This window comes from Aedes aegypti, chromosome 2 (genome assembly GCF_002204515.2).
Source record: "Aedes aegypti strain LVP_AGWG chromosome 2, AaegL5.0 Primary Assembly, whole genome shotgun sequence".
NCBI lineage: Eukaryota > Metazoa > Arthropoda > Insecta > Diptera > Culicidae > Aedes > Aedes aegypti.
Window position 1 is genome coordinate 23,716,349 of NC_035108.1, and position 21,393 is coordinate 23,737,741.

At 44.3% G+C, this 21,393-nt stretch overlaps 1 protein-coding gene across 5 annotated transcripts in view; it reads left to right on the forward strand.

Moving 5' to 3' along the window:
* LOC5578052 (rho guanine nucleotide exchange factor 18) overlaps positions 1-14,893 on the forward strand; it is a 64,531-nt gene extending 49,638 nt beyond the window's left edge. For 3 of the 5 annotated variants that reach the window (XM_021840261.1, XM_021840263.1, XM_021840265.1), the window contains 10 exons: positions 24-156; positions 218-375; positions 435-547; positions 12,086-12,109; positions 12,264-13,204; positions 13,268-13,424; positions 13,488-13,593; positions 13,655-13,787; positions 13,850-13,944; positions 14,011-14,893. In XM_021840261.1, coding sequence (XP_021695953.1) covers positions 24-156; positions 218-375; positions 435-547; positions 12,086-12,109; positions 12,264-13,204; positions 13,268-13,424; positions 13,488-13,593; positions 13,655-13,787; positions 13,850-13,944; positions 14,011-14,476 — 2,326 coding nt within the window. In that variant the 3' untranslated portion in view covers positions 14,477-14,893. The remainder of the gene's footprint in view (positions 1-23; positions 157-217; positions 376-434; positions 548-12,085; positions 12,110-12,263; positions 13,205-13,267; positions 13,425-13,487; positions 13,594-13,654; positions 13,788-13,849; positions 13,945-14,010) is intronic. The other 2 variants (XM_021840262.1, XM_021840264.1) reach the window with 1 other exon arrangement.
* Positions 14,894-21,393: the final 6,500 nt, after the last annotated feature.

Here is a 21,393-nt window from a genome sequence, read left to right on the forward strand (position 1 = left end):
AAACTTGGATGTCTTTTTTGTAGGTTCGAAGGAGTTGCAACACTGATGCAGGGAAGGTCGAAAATGCAGACTGTACTGGTCGTAGTACTGTCGGACTGTCTGTTCTTCTTGCTGGAAAACTCTCACAAATACTCATTCTTCACGCCGGAAAATAAGGTATACACTTAAAGGAATTTCTCCAAATGTTTAGCTAATCAATCAATCTTATTTTTGACAGGCTGGAGTGGTGTCGCTGCAAAAGTTGTTGATCCGCGAGAAGGCTGGCACCGAATCGAGGGGCATCTACATTATCTCGTCCAATCCGGCGTATCCGGAGATGTTCGAGCTGAAAGTGCAAAATCCGAAAGATAAGAACGTGTGGATCCAGTCAATCAGGTTTGTTTGCATCACAGTAAATTTATGATTCAGTCTTGACTGTGAGTTTCGTCCAACAGAGCTGCGGTACTGGACTGTCCCTCGGATGAGTCCGAGGTCGAGGACTACATGACTGCAGAGCAACGCCAAAAATTGATAGATGCTAAGCAAGCTAACATTCGAGAGATTATCTGTAAGTACAAGGCTGACATTTGGTAAATGGTGTCGGATCCGTAGAGTAGAAATTTGCCCTAATAACCCTGAACTTGATGAGGTGTACCAAGGAGGTTTAGATGATGAATGAAGAATAGTGTATGAAGTGTAATAGGCAAATTGTCCAACAAAATTCGCAAGAGAATCCCAGAGAAAATCCGCTAAGGGTTTTGTATAGGTTCTAGAAATCTACTGGGGATATTAAGGAGTTTGCAGTTGATTCCTAAGAGATTCCCTAGAATACCCAAAAGGCTATATTCGGTTACCATGGAATTTCCGAGTTTTCAGGTGTTCCTATCATCATATCTACGAATCCAAACGCTTGCAAGTGATTTCGATTTTACGCCTCCTCTGGTGTTGTCGTTAGCAATCGGTTGTAGCCTATTCGGGCAACATCTGGTGCAATTGAACAGGAAATAATTCTTCATCCGGATACGCTAAGCCGAACTCGTTACGTCACCGACAGGCTCCAGGAGATCTTTCGTCATCAGGGAAGTTTCTATTCGAAGAAGATTAGGACCACCACCTGAGGAGTACCCGAGCAGTTTAAGAAATGACACAGGCTTAAATCGCAGTACTCAGGATAAATCTCCGCTGATGTAGACTTGCTCCATTTCTGGGACTATTCCGAGAAGTACCGATCATAACAAACCACCAGTTTGGAATCAGCGGGGTACCAGTTAACATGTAGCCAGCATTTGAACGAACTGGACTGCGAATCGGCAGCAATTTGCAGCAAACTACGGATCAGAGCCGACACAGTCGACAGGAACGCGCACTTGCTGAGTTTGTGCAGGGCCCAGGGTGTCTAAAGCATAGACAATGAACACCCGTAGAAAGGGTGCGAAAGCGTAGAAAACCCAGCAAAATCCGGCCGCCAATGGGTAAAACAGATATTTCAGATAATCGTTCAAAGATCGAAGCAGCATGTTTGACGCTATAGAAGCTCAAACAGTATATACTGCTTGAGGCGCTCCCTCCAACTCTCTACAGATCAGACTTTTGATGCTTCTTCCATACTCTCTTTTAAAGCATGCACATTCCAAGAGGCTCGGTAGAACGCGTAGAACATGTAGGGTTCTACATAAGGAAAGAAAACCAGCAAACCAGCGTCTTTTTAATGAGGCTTCCTGGATTACAATGAAATGGAACAACTACGTCGATGGAAAACACGAAATTCCCACTTCTAGCAGCAGTTCGACGAACAAGACCAGAATAACTGAACTTTTGACTGCACCGGCTGATGGTTTAAATTTGGGAAACAGATAAGCTACAGGAGAAAAGGGAGTGAAAGACGGCTTTTCGAGAAGCTACGACCGCACTCAAATGGGAGATCAAGCTTAGTACATCCAATTGCAACAACGAACTGTGACGAGATGCAGACACCAATTTGTGAGGTAATGCGTATCGAGTCGTTATGCCCACGACCAAAGGCCCTTCCAACATCCTGGCCATCAACGAGAAGCAATCGCCAAGGACCTATAAGTGTCTAACAGCTATCTCATAGAAGCGGAAAAACGCCTAAAACCGGAGAAGGCCCCTGGTCCAGATGCAATACCAAACGTGGTGCTGAAAGCTGTCATCCTGGCATACCTGGACATGTTCAGGAAGGTGTTGCAGAAGTGTCTTGACGAAGGTATTATCCCAGAAATATGTAAGATCCAGAAGCTGGTACTGCCGTCAAAGCCAGGGAAACCACTGGGAGATTATTATTATTATATTTCACCGTCTTCGTCTACGACGTACAGACTGTCTTAAAGTTAATTAAAATTTGATAAACCTAAATTTTTAATCCTAGTTTTGAACATCACTTTCGACAAATTAAAATCAAACCGATCACTAACGTAATTAAAAGCTCTAACACACAAACTAAAAGAGTTATTTTGACCATAAGCAGTCCTGTGATAAGGAATTGTCAATAAAGAGGAACTACGAAATCGCCGTGGAGGAACGTTGAAAGAGACTTCACCGAGAAGAGCAGGACAGTCGAGGTTGCCACATATGGTATCTAAGATAAACAATTGCTGCAGCTGGGTCCTCCTTGCCGACAGAGTTTCCAAATTGATGAGTCGGCAGCGGTCTGGGTAATGAGGAAGATTTGTAGGATCAATCCACGGTAAGTGGCGCAATGCAAAATGCACAAATTTCTTCTGAACACGTTCAATCCTCAACGTTTGCGTCACATGGTATGGTGACCACACGGGAGCTGCGTACTCTAGTATGCTCCGGACTAATGCACAAAATAGGGATTTCAGCGCGTAGATGTCGGTGAATTCCGAGGCGTGTCGTCTAACGAATCCCAACGCTGACCAAGCCTTAGCAGTGATAATTGCGACGTGTTCGTTAAATCTAATTTTTGAGTCGATTGTTACTCGAGATCGCAGATTGATTGAACGCGTTCAATTACGGCAGACCCTGCGGTATATTCATGCCTGTATTGATGATTGCGGCGAGTGAAAGATATCACTTTGCATTTGTTGCTATTGATTCGCATTCCGTTGTCACTGCACCACACAATAATGGCGTCGACATCCGCTTGCATAGCTATGCAGTCCAAAGCAGAGCGAATTACCCGGTATAGCTTAAGATCGTCTGCGAAGGATAAATTGCAAGACGAGAGCAGCTGATACAGATCGTTCACAAAAATTATGAAGATCAGCGGGCCGAGGACGCTTCCTTGCGGTACTCCCGAAGTTATTTCGAACGCGCTAGAGCTTGCGGAGTTGACGGACACGTATGCCGTTCGATTGGAGAGATACGAAAACAGCCATTGAGTTGCCCATCCTGGAAACCCCAGGTGCGTTTCGACGGTTAAAAGATGCGGTACAGTGTCGAAAGCCTTCGCAAAATCTATGTAGATTGAATCTACCTGCTGTTTCGCTTCCACCTCGCGAGATAATGCGGTGACATAACACATGAGGTTCGTTGTAGTCGATCTATTCCTCATGAACCCGTGCTGACTATTCGATATGATCGGCAATGCGGCGTTGTACAGGATGTTGTACATGAGCTTCTCGAGCACCTTACTCAAGCAGCATAACAGCGTGATACCTCGGTAGTTTTCAACACGGTTACGGCTGCCAGATTTGTGGATTGGTACAATACTAGCATTTTTCCACGCGCCAGGAAATTTCCTCTCGGCGAGAGATCGATTGAAGACATCCGTGATTGAACCTGCGAGTGTGGACGCGCATCGTTTAAACAACAACGGGGGAAGATTGTCGTCTCCAGAACCCTTCTTAACGTCGAGGTCGTTCAAGGCCTGCGAAACTTCTTCTATTGAGAATGGAGGTAATGGGATGCTAATGTCGAACGAGGGTATGTTCTGGAATCTGTCATGGCGGGGCACCGGAGAGACTCGAGTAAAAACGCTTTCAAAGAACGCTGCGAACAAGTCGGCTGCTTCAGAATTTGTGCTGGCTGAATGTCCTGAATACTCTACGTTTGCAGGAATGCAGTTGTTAGAGCGCTGGCGTTTGATGAAGTTCCAGAAGGACGAGGGGTTATGTTTTGCGTAGGATTGGATTCGAGCGATATAGTCGTTGTGGGCGGCAAGAAGCAGCGTGTTGTAACGGATCTCTACATCACGGAGATGATTTTTGTTGGCAGCAGATCTGGACGAGAAGTATCTGGTCATGCTCTTTCGGAGGACATTGTGAAGGTTTCGTAGCTCTGTGGTCCACCATGGCTTATTGTAGACGGAGTTAGTAGCGCGATGCTTACGAGGAACATATTCTAGGATTACCTGCTTTAGTTTGTTGTAGAATGTCGTGAGAGCGTAATCCACCGAACTGTTTGGATGGATCTCCCAGCTGATAGAGGATAAAGCAGCATTTAAAACGTCGAAGTTGCAGCGCAGGAAGTTAAAGCCAATATCTTCAAATTGGTCGTCAAAGACATCGGGAAAGTTTGTGCTGAGAAGCAAGACGAATGGCATATGATGTGTGCCCACTGCTAAAAGTGGGAGTGGTGGCTCGACTAGATCGATATGCTCCGGTAAATTAACAAAGATTAAATCTAGTAGATTACCGTTGGCGTTCACGATGTTGTTCATCTGCTGGAGACCGTTTGCAATAGTGGCCTCGATGAGTGCCAGCTCTTGCTCAGTGGAAGCGTTTGACGGAAGGTAGCCGTTGAAATCTTCGTCCAATTGCCAGCGGAGATTTGGAAGATTGAAATCGCCTAGCAGCAGGAAAATATCTGACTCCGACATGGACTCCGTAATTTGCTGAATGACTGATGAGCAAGTGGAGTACAGATCAGGTCCAGAATTTGGCGGAAGGTATATTGTACAGATGATTAGCCAACAACCTTGCAGTTTTATGCGAACAGTAATCTGCTCGATATGCTCGCAACCATTGCATATTACCAGCTTGCACTGGAATGATTTCTTGACGGCGATAAGGACTCCTCCACCTCGAAGAAAATTACTGGATAATGCACTGCGGTCGCAACGGAATATGGTGTAACCAGATGAAAACTCAGCGTTACTGATGTCCGGTCTAAGCCATGTTTCGGTGAAGGCGAGGATGTCGTAGTCACAGCTTGATAGTGCCAAACGCAGCTTAGCAGTCTTGGTGCGTAGACCCCTGACGTTTTGATAGTAGACTGACGTAGGAAGCTTCACAATCGGGGATGGATTCGTTGCGAGGACTGGCCCAGACGCGTTCGTTTCGCGTGAGGGTGCTTGAAACCGACCTCGCGATGTAGAGGGCCGATGCTGCACGGTTGACGATGAGCTAGAAGCGGCAACAACATCAGCGAGTGAATTGTTCGATGAGGGAGCATACTTGCCATTAACTGTGAGTTGGAAGACCCCTTCACCACACCCACGTACAGGACTGGGACGACTGTCGGTCGTTGGCTGGAAAAGCTGGACTGCTGTGGGGGGTTCTGGGGCTTCCATGTTACTGGATGTTGTGCGTCCCAGTATACGGCCGATTGAAGATGAAGACCGTTGTGGAGCAAATGGCATGCTGAAACTGGTGAACGGATCAAGAATCGAACGGCATACGCTTAAATCAAACTTGCCTGTGTTAACGGCTCGGAAGAGCCCTCCCCCAGTCCCAGACACAGGGCCGGGACGACTGATGATCGGTGGTTGCTGAGGCGCGACTGTGCTGGGTGGGTGAAGGCCTTCCATAATACCAGCTACAGTGCGTCCCGGTGAGATCCAGCCTCATTTAGGCCCATTTGCCTACTGAATACGCTCAGAAAACTCCCAGAAAGATTCATCCTTAACAGGCTGATAAAGTGTGCGGAGAGTGAGCACGGGTTGTCGAAAATTCAGTTTTTATTCCACAAATGAGTATCGACGATAGAACTTGAGTTCTGTTTGATCTTTCGACCTTGACACTTGCTTTGGCCGGAGCGAGCGACGAGGGCAGGATCAAACATGTCGCGCGTCGGTCTCGTAAGTGAAAAAGTGGCGTGATCGGTGAGTTCGGTTAGAGTAAGTTAAAAAGTGCCGCGATCGGTTCGTTATTTTTGATTCTTCGACCTTTACGCTTGCTCCTGGGCAGTGCGTCAAGAAAGCCCAAGCAGTCGTTCGGCTTTTTTTTTTTTTTCTTTCGAGTTGCGCGTTTATTTTTTTTTTTCTGAGTGCTTTTTTATAGCCGAGCAAACGAGTGAAGCTGAAAGTGGATTGTGGCTGCTCAGTCAAGGATAACGGATCAATTGGTGAGCTCGTGTCATGCTACTATTTCTAATCTATAAAATATGTATGACTGCACATTTAATCGTTACAATGGTGGGATGTCAATATGATTTTTCAGCAAACTATGGATGGTTCGTCACTGTGAGTGTCGACACAAACTCTGATTCATGATTTATTTATGTTTAACATTTTATTTCAGAACACCTCTTATATACCATTATTTTTGTAATTAAAAAATTTTGAATGGTTCGACACTACAAGTGTAGACTTGCGAAAGGTTCACTTCATTCAACAAACTTTGGATGGTTCGGCACTGTAAGTGTCGACATAAGAATAAGAGTGTTTTATGATGTCCCAACCAATCGAGTTTTTTGTTTCTTTTCAAATGAGTAAAATATAATAACACATGCTTTCGTCCTGACAGCTGTAGGAATGTTACATTTAGGTATTTGTTCAACAAACTTTGAATGGTTCGTCACCTCAAGTGTCGGCATAATTTTCCTCTACATAGAAATTGTTCATATCAAATGAAAATATTATATTTACGTATAAGCATGTATGTATCTCACAAATCATTGTTTATCATGGTCTAATCGCTTATCAAAGTGAATCCTGTGACCCAACGATCCTTCCCATTAACAAACATCCCTCCCAGTAAACTTTGTGGAGATGCAGAGGCAAACACGGTCTCCAAATAGCAAAGGTTACACACTAACATTCCTTCCCCCAATCCCACCTGACTGCAAGGACGTGGCCGGCGCTGTTATTGACCTTGTTCAAATAGAGGTACTGAATTATGCACATTGAAGAAGATTATGGCCAATCCCAGCCGAACTTCTAGTGGATTCTTTGTGCATTTTCACTTACTTTGGTCAATCACCGAATAGCAACCATTGATATGTGTAGTCAGTCTAAGCTAAGCTAAGCTAAGTACAAAAGAGTATCGACGATAGACGCAATTCGAACAGTACTCGACTGTACTGAGAAAAAGCGTCGCAACAAAAACGAAGAGGAGATCGATACTACGCTGTGTTTGCGCATTCAACAGCGCCATCTGGGAGGCCATCGCCGCAGCACTGTACAAAATGCAGGTCCCCGACTATCTGTTCAAGATCCTGAAGAGCTAATTCCAAAACAGAATCCGGGTGTACGAAACAAATTTTTACGTTCGCGCGTTGGCGGTGACCGAGTACATTCTCGTGAGCGAGTAAAACACGCGACGTAACAAACAACGAACTAAAACTTTACTTAAGACGGTGACAAACTATTGACACGTTACATGCGGTACTTAATAATAAACATACTGAACATAAACATTCTTGCTGGTCGACAGGTGACAGATACAACTGCCACCAGTGAGCTCAGCAGTAGTGTTGGTGGATCATTGATAGGGATGTCTATTTGTTCCCAACATCTCCCTTCTCAATACAGCTGATAGGGGTCAAACCGAATTGGCGGTCTTCTAGAGCGAGAAGAGCGACGAGGTACCTGAACAGCTATATAGTTTTCATTGGCTGATAGAAACTCCGATGACGAAGACATTACAGAGCTTGAATTGGAGGATGATGTTAACCCAGGCGAGGACGATGACGACGTAGACGCTTCTGGTGACACCCACACTCGGGCAGGTGCTTCGGATATAAGTGCAGGCTGCAACGGCGTGGATTGCTCGGACGGTTGTCTAAGTATTGGTGATAGAGGCTTGACGGTTATAGCAATCGTGGGTGGTGGTGAGACTAGAGATATGGCGATAGCCCTTGATGTGGAACGTAGTTCGCGAAGATTCCAGGCCTTAAGCAAGATAACCAACGGTAGCTTTGGTGATGGTTTGATGTGCTTCGTTGGTGGCTTGTCGTCTGTCACACGAGTTCGGAGCTGATTGATATGAGACCGAACCATGCGCTTATCTTCCACCCACACGTTAATCATGACACGTCCGATTGGTTCCAAAACCACTCCAGGTGCCCATCTCCATTGGTTGTTTGAGTAGACCTTTCTTGAATGATCTTTGGAGATGTTCCGTTTCATCCAAGGACTCAAGAGCAGGAGCTGTTGGCAGACGGAGCAGGTCAAGACTGATACGAATCCTGCTACCGAACATTGCTTCTGATGGTGATTTTCCTTCGGGTGTGGCTGGATTCGGTGTTGCTCGGTAAGTCATTAGGAAAACGTCTAAAGCTTCCTGAATGGCTCCTTTCCCCTCGCGTGTTTTCTTTACCGATCGCTTAAAGGTGTCCACAAATCTTTCTGCTTGCCCGTTAGATTGTGAGTGATACGGTGCAGTAGTGATGTGGTTGACACCATTCTCCATGCAGAATTTATCGAACTCAGCGCAAACGAACTGTGGACCGTTGTCGCTTACCAGAGTCTTCGGCATTCCAAGACGGACGAACAAGCTGCGGAGGATGCGGACTGTAGTGGTAGCCGTGGTTGACTTGGTTTTGATTATTTCGACCCACTTTGAATAGGAATCAACGCTCAGCAGGAAGTATTCACCTTCTAACGGCCCGGCGTAGTCCACGTGAACGCGCTGTCAAGGATACGTTGACTTTGTCCAGGACAGTGGTGCGGACTTTGGAGGACTCTTGGCTACAGCTGCGCAATGATGGCAGGAACCAACGTAAACAACGATGCGCTGCATTCCTCGGTGGAGGTGATGCAGACATCGCATCCGATAGCGCGATGGAATAACCAAACGTTCACCGAACATGTTGCAGCCTTGTACTGTTGATAAGGACTCTCGACGATCGTAGAAACGCTTGATCTCATGGCTTGTGATGGCGGACTTTGACTGTGGCCAACCTTCTTGGATGAAGCGGTAGAGTTTTCCAGGATCTGGATCAGAACGTGTCGCTTCCTGGACCATTGTGAAGTTGACTGGAAGCGCGTAGATTGAATTTGTAGCTAACGCTTTTACATCCTTCTCCAACGTGAATTTCCGGCCGAAAACCATCTTATGGAATTTTGTTACGGCGAAAATTATCGTGAGCCCTTCGCGATCTCGCTGACTGTATGCTTGCTCAGCTGAAGTTAACGCTCTGAACGCATGCTGGACCACTTTGATAGAGCCGTCGGGGAACTTGTGGCTTATTGTGGCCCCGACTCCGATAGAAGACGCATCTGCCGACACGATGATATCCAATTCTGCGTTGTAAGGAGCAAGTCGGAAGACAGGATTTTCTTGAAATTCTCGAACGCTTGCTGACATTCGGACGACTAAACGCACTTCTTTTCTTGCTTGAGGAGCACGTCAAGAGGGTACCTTAGCGGTCGCATACTAGGGACAAATGTTCCGTAATAGTTAAATGCCCCTAGGAAAGCACGCACTCCCGAGACGTCGATGGGTGCTGGCATGTTGCGAATCGCTTCAATTTTGGCCGGATCCGGGCGTAATCCGTGCTCATCAATATCGTGACCAACGTATTTGATTTGCTGTTGGCCAAACGAACACTTCTCCACTTTGGTAGTGAGCCCGTGCTCTTGAAGTCGACGGAGGATATTTTCGAGATTCCGTTGATGGTCTTCTTCGTCCACATTGCCTACTAACACATCGTCGAGATAGCCCGACGTGCACTTCAGCTCAGCTAGCATGATGTCTACTAACTGCTGAAACGCTCCTGGCGCTGCCTTGACCCCCAGAGGAAGTCGGTTGTAGCGGTAGAGTCCCCGGTGCGTATTGATTGTCAACATTTCGCGGGATTCTTCCTCTACCTCGACCTGTGGGAATGCCTCGGAGAGATCAATTTGGCTAAATACCTTGCAGTTGGGCAGTTTCGCGAAGATGTCCTGTGGCAGCGGGAGAGGATACTGGTGCGGCTGCAGAGCGTCGTTCAAGCCAGTTGAATAATCATCGCAGATCCTCACCGCAGATCCTCACCGCTCCACTCGCCTTCCTCACGACAACTGTCGGAGCTGCCCACTCCGAGTGCTCGATTGACTGGTGTTATGATTCCAGCCTTTTTCAAACGGTCCAACTCTTCATCAACGGTCTTGTACATTGCGTACGCCTCTGGTCTTCCTGCGGAACACGAGCTGTGCTCCTTCGCGTGAAAGTATCTTTGCTTTTGTACAAAGTCCCAGAGCATCGTTGAACACTGTCTGGAAAGCTTGCTTTAAGGTGCCGTCTGCTGTGGGCGAGCTGCTGACATGATTGCAGAAGCGATCCATCGGCATCGACCAGAAATTGAATTGATCAATGAGATCTAAGCCGAGCAAATTGAGTTGCTGTTTTACGACGTAGAAGCGGACTTCGCACATTTACACTCAAACTCCAACTTCAGCGGCTTTCCGGATGCTGTCGAAGCTTCGACCGTCACTGGACTGGACGTGGGACGGCCGTTCCTGCGCCAAGTCTTCTCGGAGCTTATGCTGATGTCCGATGCCGTATCTAGTTGAAGACTGATCAGCCGATCGTTCACCAGCGCACTCACAAATCTTCTTCTCTTCTTCACGTTCTTCACCACGACACTCTTGGTTTCCGTCGGTATGCATTATAACCGGTTTGATCTCCATTTGCATCGCTTTGGCGGAGGATAACGAGTGCTACCAACGAAAAGACGCCAAACGTCGTACGGAAAATGGCCAGAACCGAATCTATGGCGACGTGGCAGCCCGAGTGGAACTGAGCGGGAAAAGAAGATGAACCAAATAAAGATTGCGTGGTACAGAGTCGTTTTCCTCTTTTTTCTCTGTACCACACTCAAGACGTGCATCCGTAATAGACAGTTCAGTGAGAATCACAGAGGAAGGGGAAGAATGAATGTTGCATTATAACTGGCCCACAGCAGCTCAGATATACCAGTTCATGCGCAAGAGTATGAGTAAGGAAATTTGATGGCAGAGAGGCTTACTTTTGGTTAGTAGACTGCCTATGTATTAGGCGTAAGAAAAGGCGTGCTACAATGATGGAAGATTGGAGGCGTAAGAAAATGGTTCCTGGTTCTAGCGATGTTTATGAACGAATAGTTCAAGTGTGATACTTAACCTAGAATAGGAAGATATGAGCAAGTGATAGATACAACCAGGGATGGGAAATGTACTGTAGCAAACATTTACCACCTCGACATTCACATTTTTCTACACGACCATCAAAATCAAAAGCAAACTATGACCGTTCAAAACAAAAAATATCACGGCTCTTCAAAACTGTAATCTTCTTCTTCCTTCCTTTTTTCAAACCCGAATGCGAAATGACTCATTTTTTCAATCATTCGCCTCGAGATGGCTGCCCGAAAACGATCATAGTGGAGAGACAAAAACATTCAAGCAGTGTGTGAACCGTTGGCAGCGCAACGCCTGATGGTATTGATGCTGCTGCTGCTTTGTGATTTGGATTACTGGCAGAATCAATGAACTGTGGTAAATAGGCGTCATAGTTCCCAAGCCTTGGATACAACTACAAAGTACCGATAAAAAGACAGGCCTGCGATTGAACTCATGATCTTCTACTAGTAAAGCAGAAGCCCCGTCTCATACCGTTATATGTATTCCTTATTTCGTAGCACTTACTTAGTTCTGGGTGCAATCCACCATGACGTTTTCTCCTTCTGTCAATCTATTCTTCTGGTACACCTCATCGACTGATATGGATGTAAGATTTTCCGAAGTCATGTTAAATATTATCAATACTGGAGCCCTCGATTGAAACGTATGAACCAACAATCTGCACCAAGCATGGCAGGTTTTCTAAACACTTCTAATTGATGTGTCTATTAGTAAAAACATACCAAAATAATGTCTTGATGAGTTGATCATGTAAGGGACCTATGTTCATTGATTTCCTATTATTGCTAGAATTCATTGTAATCACTAAACTAGACATTGCTTGTTCTGTTTCTAACCACTTCCACATTATTGCTAAAGCGATGGGAACGACCGAATTGGAAGGTAATCACCGTGCAGAGCTCTAAACTCTTTCTATTTCTTAGTACTTAGTGTCCTGGTTCTCTGTAGGGGAGTCGTATGGTCTTAGTGTAGTTGATGTTAAACTGTTACTTTCTAAGATAGTTGAACTAAACGATTTCCCCTTCCAAATCTCTAGGCAAAATGAGGCAAAAAGACTTCGAACAGGCGATTCTCCTGGAGGAGAAGATCGCCCTGCAGCTGAGCCTGCTGCTGGACAACGAGCACAACACGGAACAGCTCGGCCCCACGGTGGAGGCATTCATCGCCAACTACGGCTCCTACCGGGACCTGGTCTCGGACGACTGTGATACGATAGAGATATGGAAACGAGTGTTGAACACAATTCAGGAGATTAGCAACTTGGCAGGGTCCCTCTACACGGCAGCCACCGGACTGCCCCTGTCCCGGTCCTGCAGTTCTGTCGGCGAACGACAGAGCGAGGTGTATATTTCTCCAACACTACCAAAGCGAGCGGAAACCTTCGGCGGTTTCGACGAGCGAAGATCCAAACAGCAGCAGTGTCTGACGAATTCGTCGAGGGATGCCGTCCTGTCGACACTTTCGGCCGGATACTTCACCAATCGGGAAAGCTACGAGAAGCGTGAATCGAACGCGTCGGACTTCGACGGAGGACCATTTTCGCCTGGGGCGTCGCACGCACCGGTGAAGCTAAATTCGGAAGGGCTGACCACCGAGCAGGCGAAGGACAACAACTACGCAGCACTACACGTATCCCACCATCTGCAAACCCTACTGTGCATAATATCGCAACAGATGACGACGATACAGAGTCTTCAGCACCAGTTGAACTCATTCCGAGAAAACCCAAAGAACATGTACCGACATAACGACCAGCTGGAGGAACTTCGCAACCTGCAAGATAAGTTACAGGAAGAGAAGACTGCGTGGCAGAAGCAGAAGGAGACTGAGGAGCGCGAGTTGGATGAGCAGCGACTGTCGCAGAAGACCCTGCAGGAGCAGATTCGAGCTGAGCAGGAAGATATCAAGCAGCAAAGGGAACAGTTGTACCGAAAGATGGAGATTCTCTCCAGCCAGGGTTTGCTGCTGTCGCCGAGCGTGAGTATTGCTTGTGGGATGATTGTAGGAATGTGAGATTTGAACATGTTGTTTTTGAAACAGGTTGCTCTACCAGTGCCCGGTGGAGTGCTGGCATCACAGCACGATGAACAATCCAGTAACAGCGAGGAGTACCACGTGGACAGCGGGATCGCTTCCGGTTCACAATCCGTAGTGTCAACCATTGATCGGAGGAAGGACAAGTGGAGAACTGCTAGCAGTAGGTTTTCGAAGGATAGGAAGTACGAGAAATTAAACTAATGTATTGTATTATCTGTTTCAGTTAACAAAGCTCCTCCTGCAAATCTGGCCAGTGCCACCAACGCTCCCAAAATGAACGCAGCATCCATCAAACAACAGCTGCCCCTGAAGTTATCCTCTCTATCTAGGTAAGATATGAGTGGTTTTTGAATTTAGAGAGATTGGTCATAAAAATGGTTTGAATTTCAGCACAAAACCTAGCCCCAACAACAACTCGATAACGTCGCCCAGCGGAAGTAGTCCCAGTCTGATGAGCAGTACCGGAAGTGGTGGAGGTGGTGGGGTTACGCAGATGTTCCCTCTAAAACTAGCTGATAAGAAGGTAAGAATTTCTTTGCAAACGATCTCCTGGTTTATGCTCTGATGTTCAAATCTTCTTTCCAGATTAACTCGAGCTTACCAAATCACTCACGAACCGGCAGCAGTCCTGCGATAATCCAACAGCAGGTGCCAGTTCAGACGGGAAACCCTGCCACGAGGTTAGTACTGTACCGCTGGAAATGTTTAACTTATTCAAAAACTTGTACCTTCCCATTCCTATACAGAACCAACACATACCCAAAAATCCCGGAACGTTACCGACTGCGAAGTTCCGACACGTACCAATCGCCGCAGCACCATTACAGCAGTGCTGGCAGTAGTGCACACTCTCCTTCATCTCCGCTGTCGTCGTCCTCGCTCGCATCCTCGCATCGATCAGCGGCGGCCATCCATGAACAGCAGCAGCAACAACTCCTTCAACAGCAACAACAGCTCTACCACCACCATCACCAACAGCAGCAGCAACAACATCAATATCATCCGCAGCACCACTCGATGCATACGACTCCGCTTTCCTCGCGTCATTCCAGCTTGCAGTCTCCGCCGCCACTTGGGTCGTCCTCATCGCCGGCCGACATCGGAAGTCTCGGAGGAGGGGCTACCAGCAGCAACAACAACATCAACACCCAAAGCCCCAGCAAGAAGGATTCCTCGACCAAGGGCAAGGAGGAAGAGGTGATTTATTTTTGATACATGCCAGTTGAGGTCGAAATCTAATCGCCAAACCCACCCCGGGCCCGGATTGGATGTGCTGGACTGGATGCTGCTGACTGCGCTGGTCGTCTCGCTGCTTCTGTACGCCGTGAGTCTGATCGTTCGACTGATCTTTTTCTTCGCGTTATGATCTCACCGTTCGACACAAAACCGGTTCACAGTTTCTGAATTTCGACACAAGTTTTTTTTTTCCAATGGACTGACGACTCACAAGGACTGATTCCTCCTCTGAATGGGGAATGGATTGGATGGACGGGACGGGTGACTCCCGTGGTTCTGATCCAAATGAACTGTCGTAGCTCGGATTAGCGCTTAGGCTTGAAAGCATTCCATTTTTATTTGTATAGATCGACGAAATTGTGGGCATCAATAAAATTGATTCGAAAAGATTAAGAGGAATGGAAATAGAGTGGATCATAAAGAGATTACTACTGATACAATGAAGTGAACTCTGTCGTTAACCTTTGGGTAGAACAGATTATAACAGGGAATTTCCCATTCATCATTCAAATGAAACTGGATAGAATTTAAAAACAATTCAAAGCGCAATAAGGCTTGAGCTCCTTCATTCAAAAGACAAAATAAAATTGTATATTAGGGTGATGTGCTAGTATCCATCGTATTAAGCATTGATCAGTGAGAACTGCAATTTTCCCAGTATTGCAGTGAATGATGCTGATACAAACCGATGCCAAACAATTCTTACTCAAAACGGCTTTAGCATGGTACAATAACATTTTGATAAATCTTGATCTCTTTTTGGAAATAATGCAAAGAAAATGCATCTTACCGTATTCTCAGTCCGTCGTATCGTTTTCAACTCCGTCGCAATCAGTTTCCAGATTCGTCTCACAACTTACGGCTCACTGTGTGTATTGAATGGTTAAAACACAACATATCAACGCTATTATAAAATGTTTTACTAGAATATATTGATCTACGGGCATCTCCCTTCATTCCTTCAGCATGATGAAATATACTAATTTCCTTTAAAATTCATTGTTCGTCATCAAAATTCAGCCCAAACATATGAACACAATTCCTTTTGACCGTACAATTATGGCATTTGCTCACAGTACAGCGAAAACAACACAATCAAAGGAACCGTATTTTTACATCGAGCGTCGCCCACACATTGATGCGCACGAGCTTTTTTTTTCTCAGTACGACGGATTGAACTTTGTTTACATTCTCAATTATACGCGGCGGTTGAGGAAATTTCGTAAAATTTGGTGATTTATTGAAGTTTTACGGCGTGTGATTGGAATGTAATCCTTCAGTGAAGAAGTACGAAGGTTTTCCATAGTGAAAATAAGTGCCCGGCAAAGTAAGTCACCCACGGGGGCGGGAAGAAGTTTGTGTTGGAAAGTGGTGTGGCTCAGTCAATCGCTAAGCATTTTTCTCAAATCGTGTTCGTTCATGCGATTTCGGTGAAAAAGTGCAAAGTGGATAATTGAACTGAAGTTATTTACCGAAATACAGTAGTTTTATTGCATTTTTGGTGTACAAGTGTACAAACCATAACAGCTTTCACAAAATTACACTTGGATAATGAATCTATGTTGCAGGTAAGTTTGAATATCCGCCGTAGTGGAACATTTAAAGTTTGATACGACGAACAGTAGCGCATACGACGAAGAAGAACAAAACCCTATATCAAAAAATTACAGATGTGTTATTTTTGTAACTCTAATAAAATGTTTTGAAAAACAAATATTTTTTGTCACAAAAACTTTAAAAACTTCTGAATTAAAATAGATATCAACAATCTTTTTACATAAAAATTTGCGCTTTGTTAAGTTTTAAAAGTCGTTTATAGACGGCTTGGACGAGAAATTAATATTGAAAAACTAATTTTTGTTGGACCACCCTGTGATGATTAGAAAAAAATGCTCTAGATTGGTCAAATATTGAGCTACAGAAAAACTTTTTTTGGTTAAGTTGATCAAAATTTTAAATTCTACTGCTTTGCTTAAGAGTATATACCAGTATTTTTGCAAATAAAAAAGTTGATTGTATGATTTGTGTGATATTATGGACCACCCTAGTTTTAAATGACACAATTGGGCTTATTCTACGAGTGGCGTGAGGTGACAATTGTCGGTCTCGTATAGCGAGGTGACAATTCTCGACTCGAGTGAAGTGACTCTCCATTCGATATGCACGGCGAGTCACTTCACTCGGGTCGAGAATTGTCACCTCGCTATACGAAACCGACAATAGTCACCTCACGCCACTCGTAGAATAAACCCAAATATGCAAGCTTTTATTATTATTTTGTTTTCATGCTCAAAATGCAAAATAATAAAGAAATATATACTATGAAAATCTTCAAAATAGTTTTAGAGCCCTATCTTTCTCATTTCAGATTTCTCGTCAAAGCGGTCTATGAATGACTTTAAGAACTTATCAAATGCAAATTTGTATGCAAAAATATTGATTATATCTATTTTAGTTCAAAAGTTATTAAAGTTTTTCTGCTTAAAATCCTTTGTTTTTCAGGGCATGTTATTGAGTTACAAAAATAACACATCTGTGATTTTATATAATTTTATTTTGTCTTTTGAATGCCGTCAAAAGATATTTTCTATGTTTGCCCCAATCAGAGATATTCACAATCAAAGTGGGCATGTTTTTAAGAGAAAAACAACAATAACTCCTAAACGGAAGGAGATAGCAAGTTTCGCCACTCATTAAATTACGCATTCTTCAAAGCTCTAAAAGTGTTTCATAGACTACTTTGATGAGAAATTTGAATTGAAAACTCTAGAGCCAGAAAACCAGTTTTGTTCGGACCACCCTATGTCACCGTAGGAAAAAAAGCTCCAAATCGGTCAATTTAAGAGATACAAAAAAACTTTTTTTGGGAAAGTTGCTTGAAATTGAATGGTTTACAACTTTGCTGAAGCATGTATAATATAATTTCTACAAATAAGAAGGTTAGTTACACAGTTTCTATGAAAATGTGGTCCACCCAAATTTTCAGAAGACCGTTTTTGTCTAATGTTTCATTCTAAAGTTCAAAATAAGTCTTTCCACGTAAAACTGATTCCTGGACCACTGTGGACTGGAACATGCACCGTAGAGTTTCACATGACCCTGAGTACGGTAAAGAGCCTTCCTTGTTAATTTTTATGCCGTGACCCTGAGCTACCAGGCACGCTTCAAATCTCACTGTTTGTCCACTAGAGTTCTTTTTCTGTTTGAACACCCACTTCGAGCTGATTACATGTGGTCCTTTCGGTAGAGGAACATGCTTCCAAGTAGGGGAACTGGGGGTAATATGCCCATAGGGGGCAAAACGCGCCACCATCGATTTGGACGAACGATGTGTTTTAGAACGCTTTTTTTCATCCTAGATCATAGAAAATGGATAAAAATGCTTTTCCCAATATATTTTTGTGTGTTTTCTCAACCAAATCGATAAAATCGTATAAAAACGTTTTTCGCTGTTTTCGTTGCAATTTTTTGCGATTTTCAATGTCATTTTTTAGGTCGATAAATAACCAAATTTCTAAAACTATTGCCGAGAGCCAACTTGTGCACTGTCATAGTTTGTATTACGTGCAAAACATATGTTAAATTTGCCCTCAAAAAGCTTATTGAAGGACCTAAACTTTAATCAACTCTGGGGGCAAAACGCCCACCCCTATTTAATAACACCAAAACAGCCGTTTGAATTCAAATTCTATCAACCGTAATGCCGCGTTGAGGTTACGCACAAATTGGAACCTTACAAATGTACATTTTTCGCATCAGCATGTATACTATTATTGAACAATAACATCTTTAAAACGCCCGGATGTATGCAACCCATATACAAGTATGACTGTGTGCGTTCGTTTACAGCATGGCTAACGCCGAACTCAAGCGGGGCGTTTTACCCCGTAAAACAATACATATGCAGTTAAGCAAGCATTTTTTTAAAATTACACTGTAACCTCAATTTACGAACTAGATCGGGGGTGCGCAAATTGAGTTGGTGCGTAAATTTAATCAGTGCGTAAAACGAGGGAGCTCAGTTCGTAAAATGAGGTTTTGCCAATTTATCATTTCTATATAGAAGAATGTCTCACAATAATGGACCCTAGAAGATTGTTATATTTTTAAAAAGCGTATGTATTGTCAGATCCAAGTTTTGGTAATTCAGTGAGTACAACATGTGTTCTAGTTCATCCAAAAACTTCCTGGAATATATACCAGCAACGTACTGGCATATTTAACGATCCTTTGATGTTTTTTTTTGATATGGCACAGGCCCTTATCTATTCATAGTAGTAAAATGAGTATTTTTATAATTTGTGCCGATGTCCTAGGTCCTCCAAGAACTCCATTGAATATAGGCTTCGGGATCTACGACCGTAATAAGAGATTAGAGGTTACTTTTCATTTACTCCACAGGCCCCTAACTATTCATGTGAGTAAACGGTGTATTGTAATAATTTGTGTGGATGTCCTAGATCCTCCAAGGACTCCATTGAATATAGGCCTTGGGATCTACGACCGTAATAAGAGATTAGCGGTTACTTTTCATTTACTCCACAGGCCCCTAACCATTCTTGTGAGTAAACCGTTTATTGTAATAATTTGTGTGGATGTCCTAGGTCCTCCAAGATCTATATCGAATATAGGTCTTAGGATCTACAAGCGTAACCAATTATTAATAGTTGCTTTTTTGATATGGCACAGGCCCTTATCTATATGTATGTATTTTTCCAAACCAGAGGTCGCTATCTTGGATTCCAAAATGGCGTCGGACATCGATTTTCGTCATCCCCTCGTCGTGCCCGTTCCAAAAATACCCATATTGTATGGGTTTCCAACGATTTTCCCAAACCAGAGGTCGCCATCTTGGATTTCAAAATGGCGTCGGACATCGATTTTCGTCATCCCCTCGTCGTGCCCGTTCCAAAAATACCCATATTGTATGGGTTTTCAACGGTTTTCCCAAACCGGAGGTCAGTGATTCCCACAGCATTGTCAAAACTCAATTTACGCACTGCGTAAAAAAAGTGACTTAAATTGAGTTTACTTCGTAAAAAAGTGACTTAAATTGAGGTAGCGTAAAAAAAGACTTCGTAAATTGAGGTTTTAGTGTAATTTATAAACCCCAGAAAAGTTAAAATGGATAGTTGTTTCTACTATTTGGTAGAAAACATGTTTGTCTATCCAACCATGATTAAAAAAGATCATAAAATAATGTTTTTCACATCTAAAACCGCTGTTCACCTTAACGTGGGCAAACTACCCCCAGTCCCCCTACTGTTCGAAAGAAGCGAGTTATATTCGCTGTCCAGTGCCTAACGCCTTTGTTTTTTTGTTAACACTTGCAATGGGTTACGTGCATGGCCTGATTCGCTACTCACCGCACAGTAACGCACATGCGCTAGTGTCTATGCACGAAAAATCGCTATAAGGTAACGCGAAAAATATATGTATGGCGAAATGAATCTAACGAATTATTTCTCAAAATTGGGAACTTTTTTCGAAAAAAATATTTGGGACCGCTTGTACGTAATGATAATGACCATAACGCCTACCAAATATTTTTTCCATCAATGCTTGCATTTAAGAGAAATTTGAAGTTAGTTACAAAAGTTACAAAATAAAACGAGAATACTTTTGCTGATCAACTGTGGACAAGAGCGAAGCATGCTTCTTTATAGTTCTTTGGATCTCGTTCCTCGAACAAAATCACTGAGTTTCTTACGCAAAGCCCCTGCGGTTCTCCACTTAGGCCTTCCAGCTCATTTTTCTACACCACTTTCTCCTCCACGGCTCATTCACTTTCTTCGCTCACGAGCTCTTCTTGATCCGGAAATCCCGTCACTGGTTCTTCTCCATCTCGTTCATCGTTGCTGTCATCGCCGAACAGCTGCATCGTCAACTACTGGCTGGGAATCAGTCGAACCACCGGTTCCAGCTCCTCTTTAACCTTCGCACCAAGTTCGAGGAATTTGGCGTTCTGACTGACGATGATTTTGCCGGTTTGCTTGATTCGAAACCTGTAAGACTTCGATCTGCATTCATATCCGACAAAGGTCAGTTTTTCAGCACACCTCTCCATCTTCTTATGCTTGACTTCCGGAACGTAAACACAAGCGTCGCATCCAAACACTTTCGGACCGCTTAGATCGGGCTTCCACAACTCAAACGGAGTCTTCTCAACCGATCTCAAAGCAAGCCGGTTTTGAATAAAACCTGCTGTAGCAATAGATTATCCCCAGTACCGTTTCTCAAGTCCGGCATCTAGCGGCATGCACACTGCCATCTCCTGCAGGTACCTATTTCGGCGCTCGGCAACGCCGTTTTGCTGAGGGTCGTAGCGTGCAGTAAGCTCCTTCCATAACCTTCCTCTTTATGTAACGAATTGACCTCCTTGTCGACAAATTCAGCTTCTCGGTCCGAACGAATGGCTTGTGGCTTTCTGACGAACTGGTTTTGGACAAGCCTCACGAAGTTCTGGATGCAGTCCTTCGTTTCTCCCTTATCCTTGAGTAGATACAGCACTAGGTACCAACTGAAGTTGTCAATCAGCATCATGAATTATCGGTTGCCTCCTGGAGTGACGTTGGCCATTGGCCCACACAAATCCGTCTGAATGAGCTGCAAAAGCTGGCTAGTCTTCCGATTGGCCTTCTGAGGGAAGAGGGGATGGTAAAACTTCCCTCTAGACAACACTCGCAGACGATCTTCTACTTAAATCCCGTGGCCAACTGCTGCCATTGAATCCGATCAATAACCGCTGGATCACGATGGCCGAATCTGCCATGTATGCTGGCAATTCACATAATGGCACGTATTCGACACTGCTGCACACTCACGATCCTCCAGCATCTAGAGAACGCCTTAAACAGCACATCGTAGCCCTTAGCAGCAATCTTTCTTGCTGA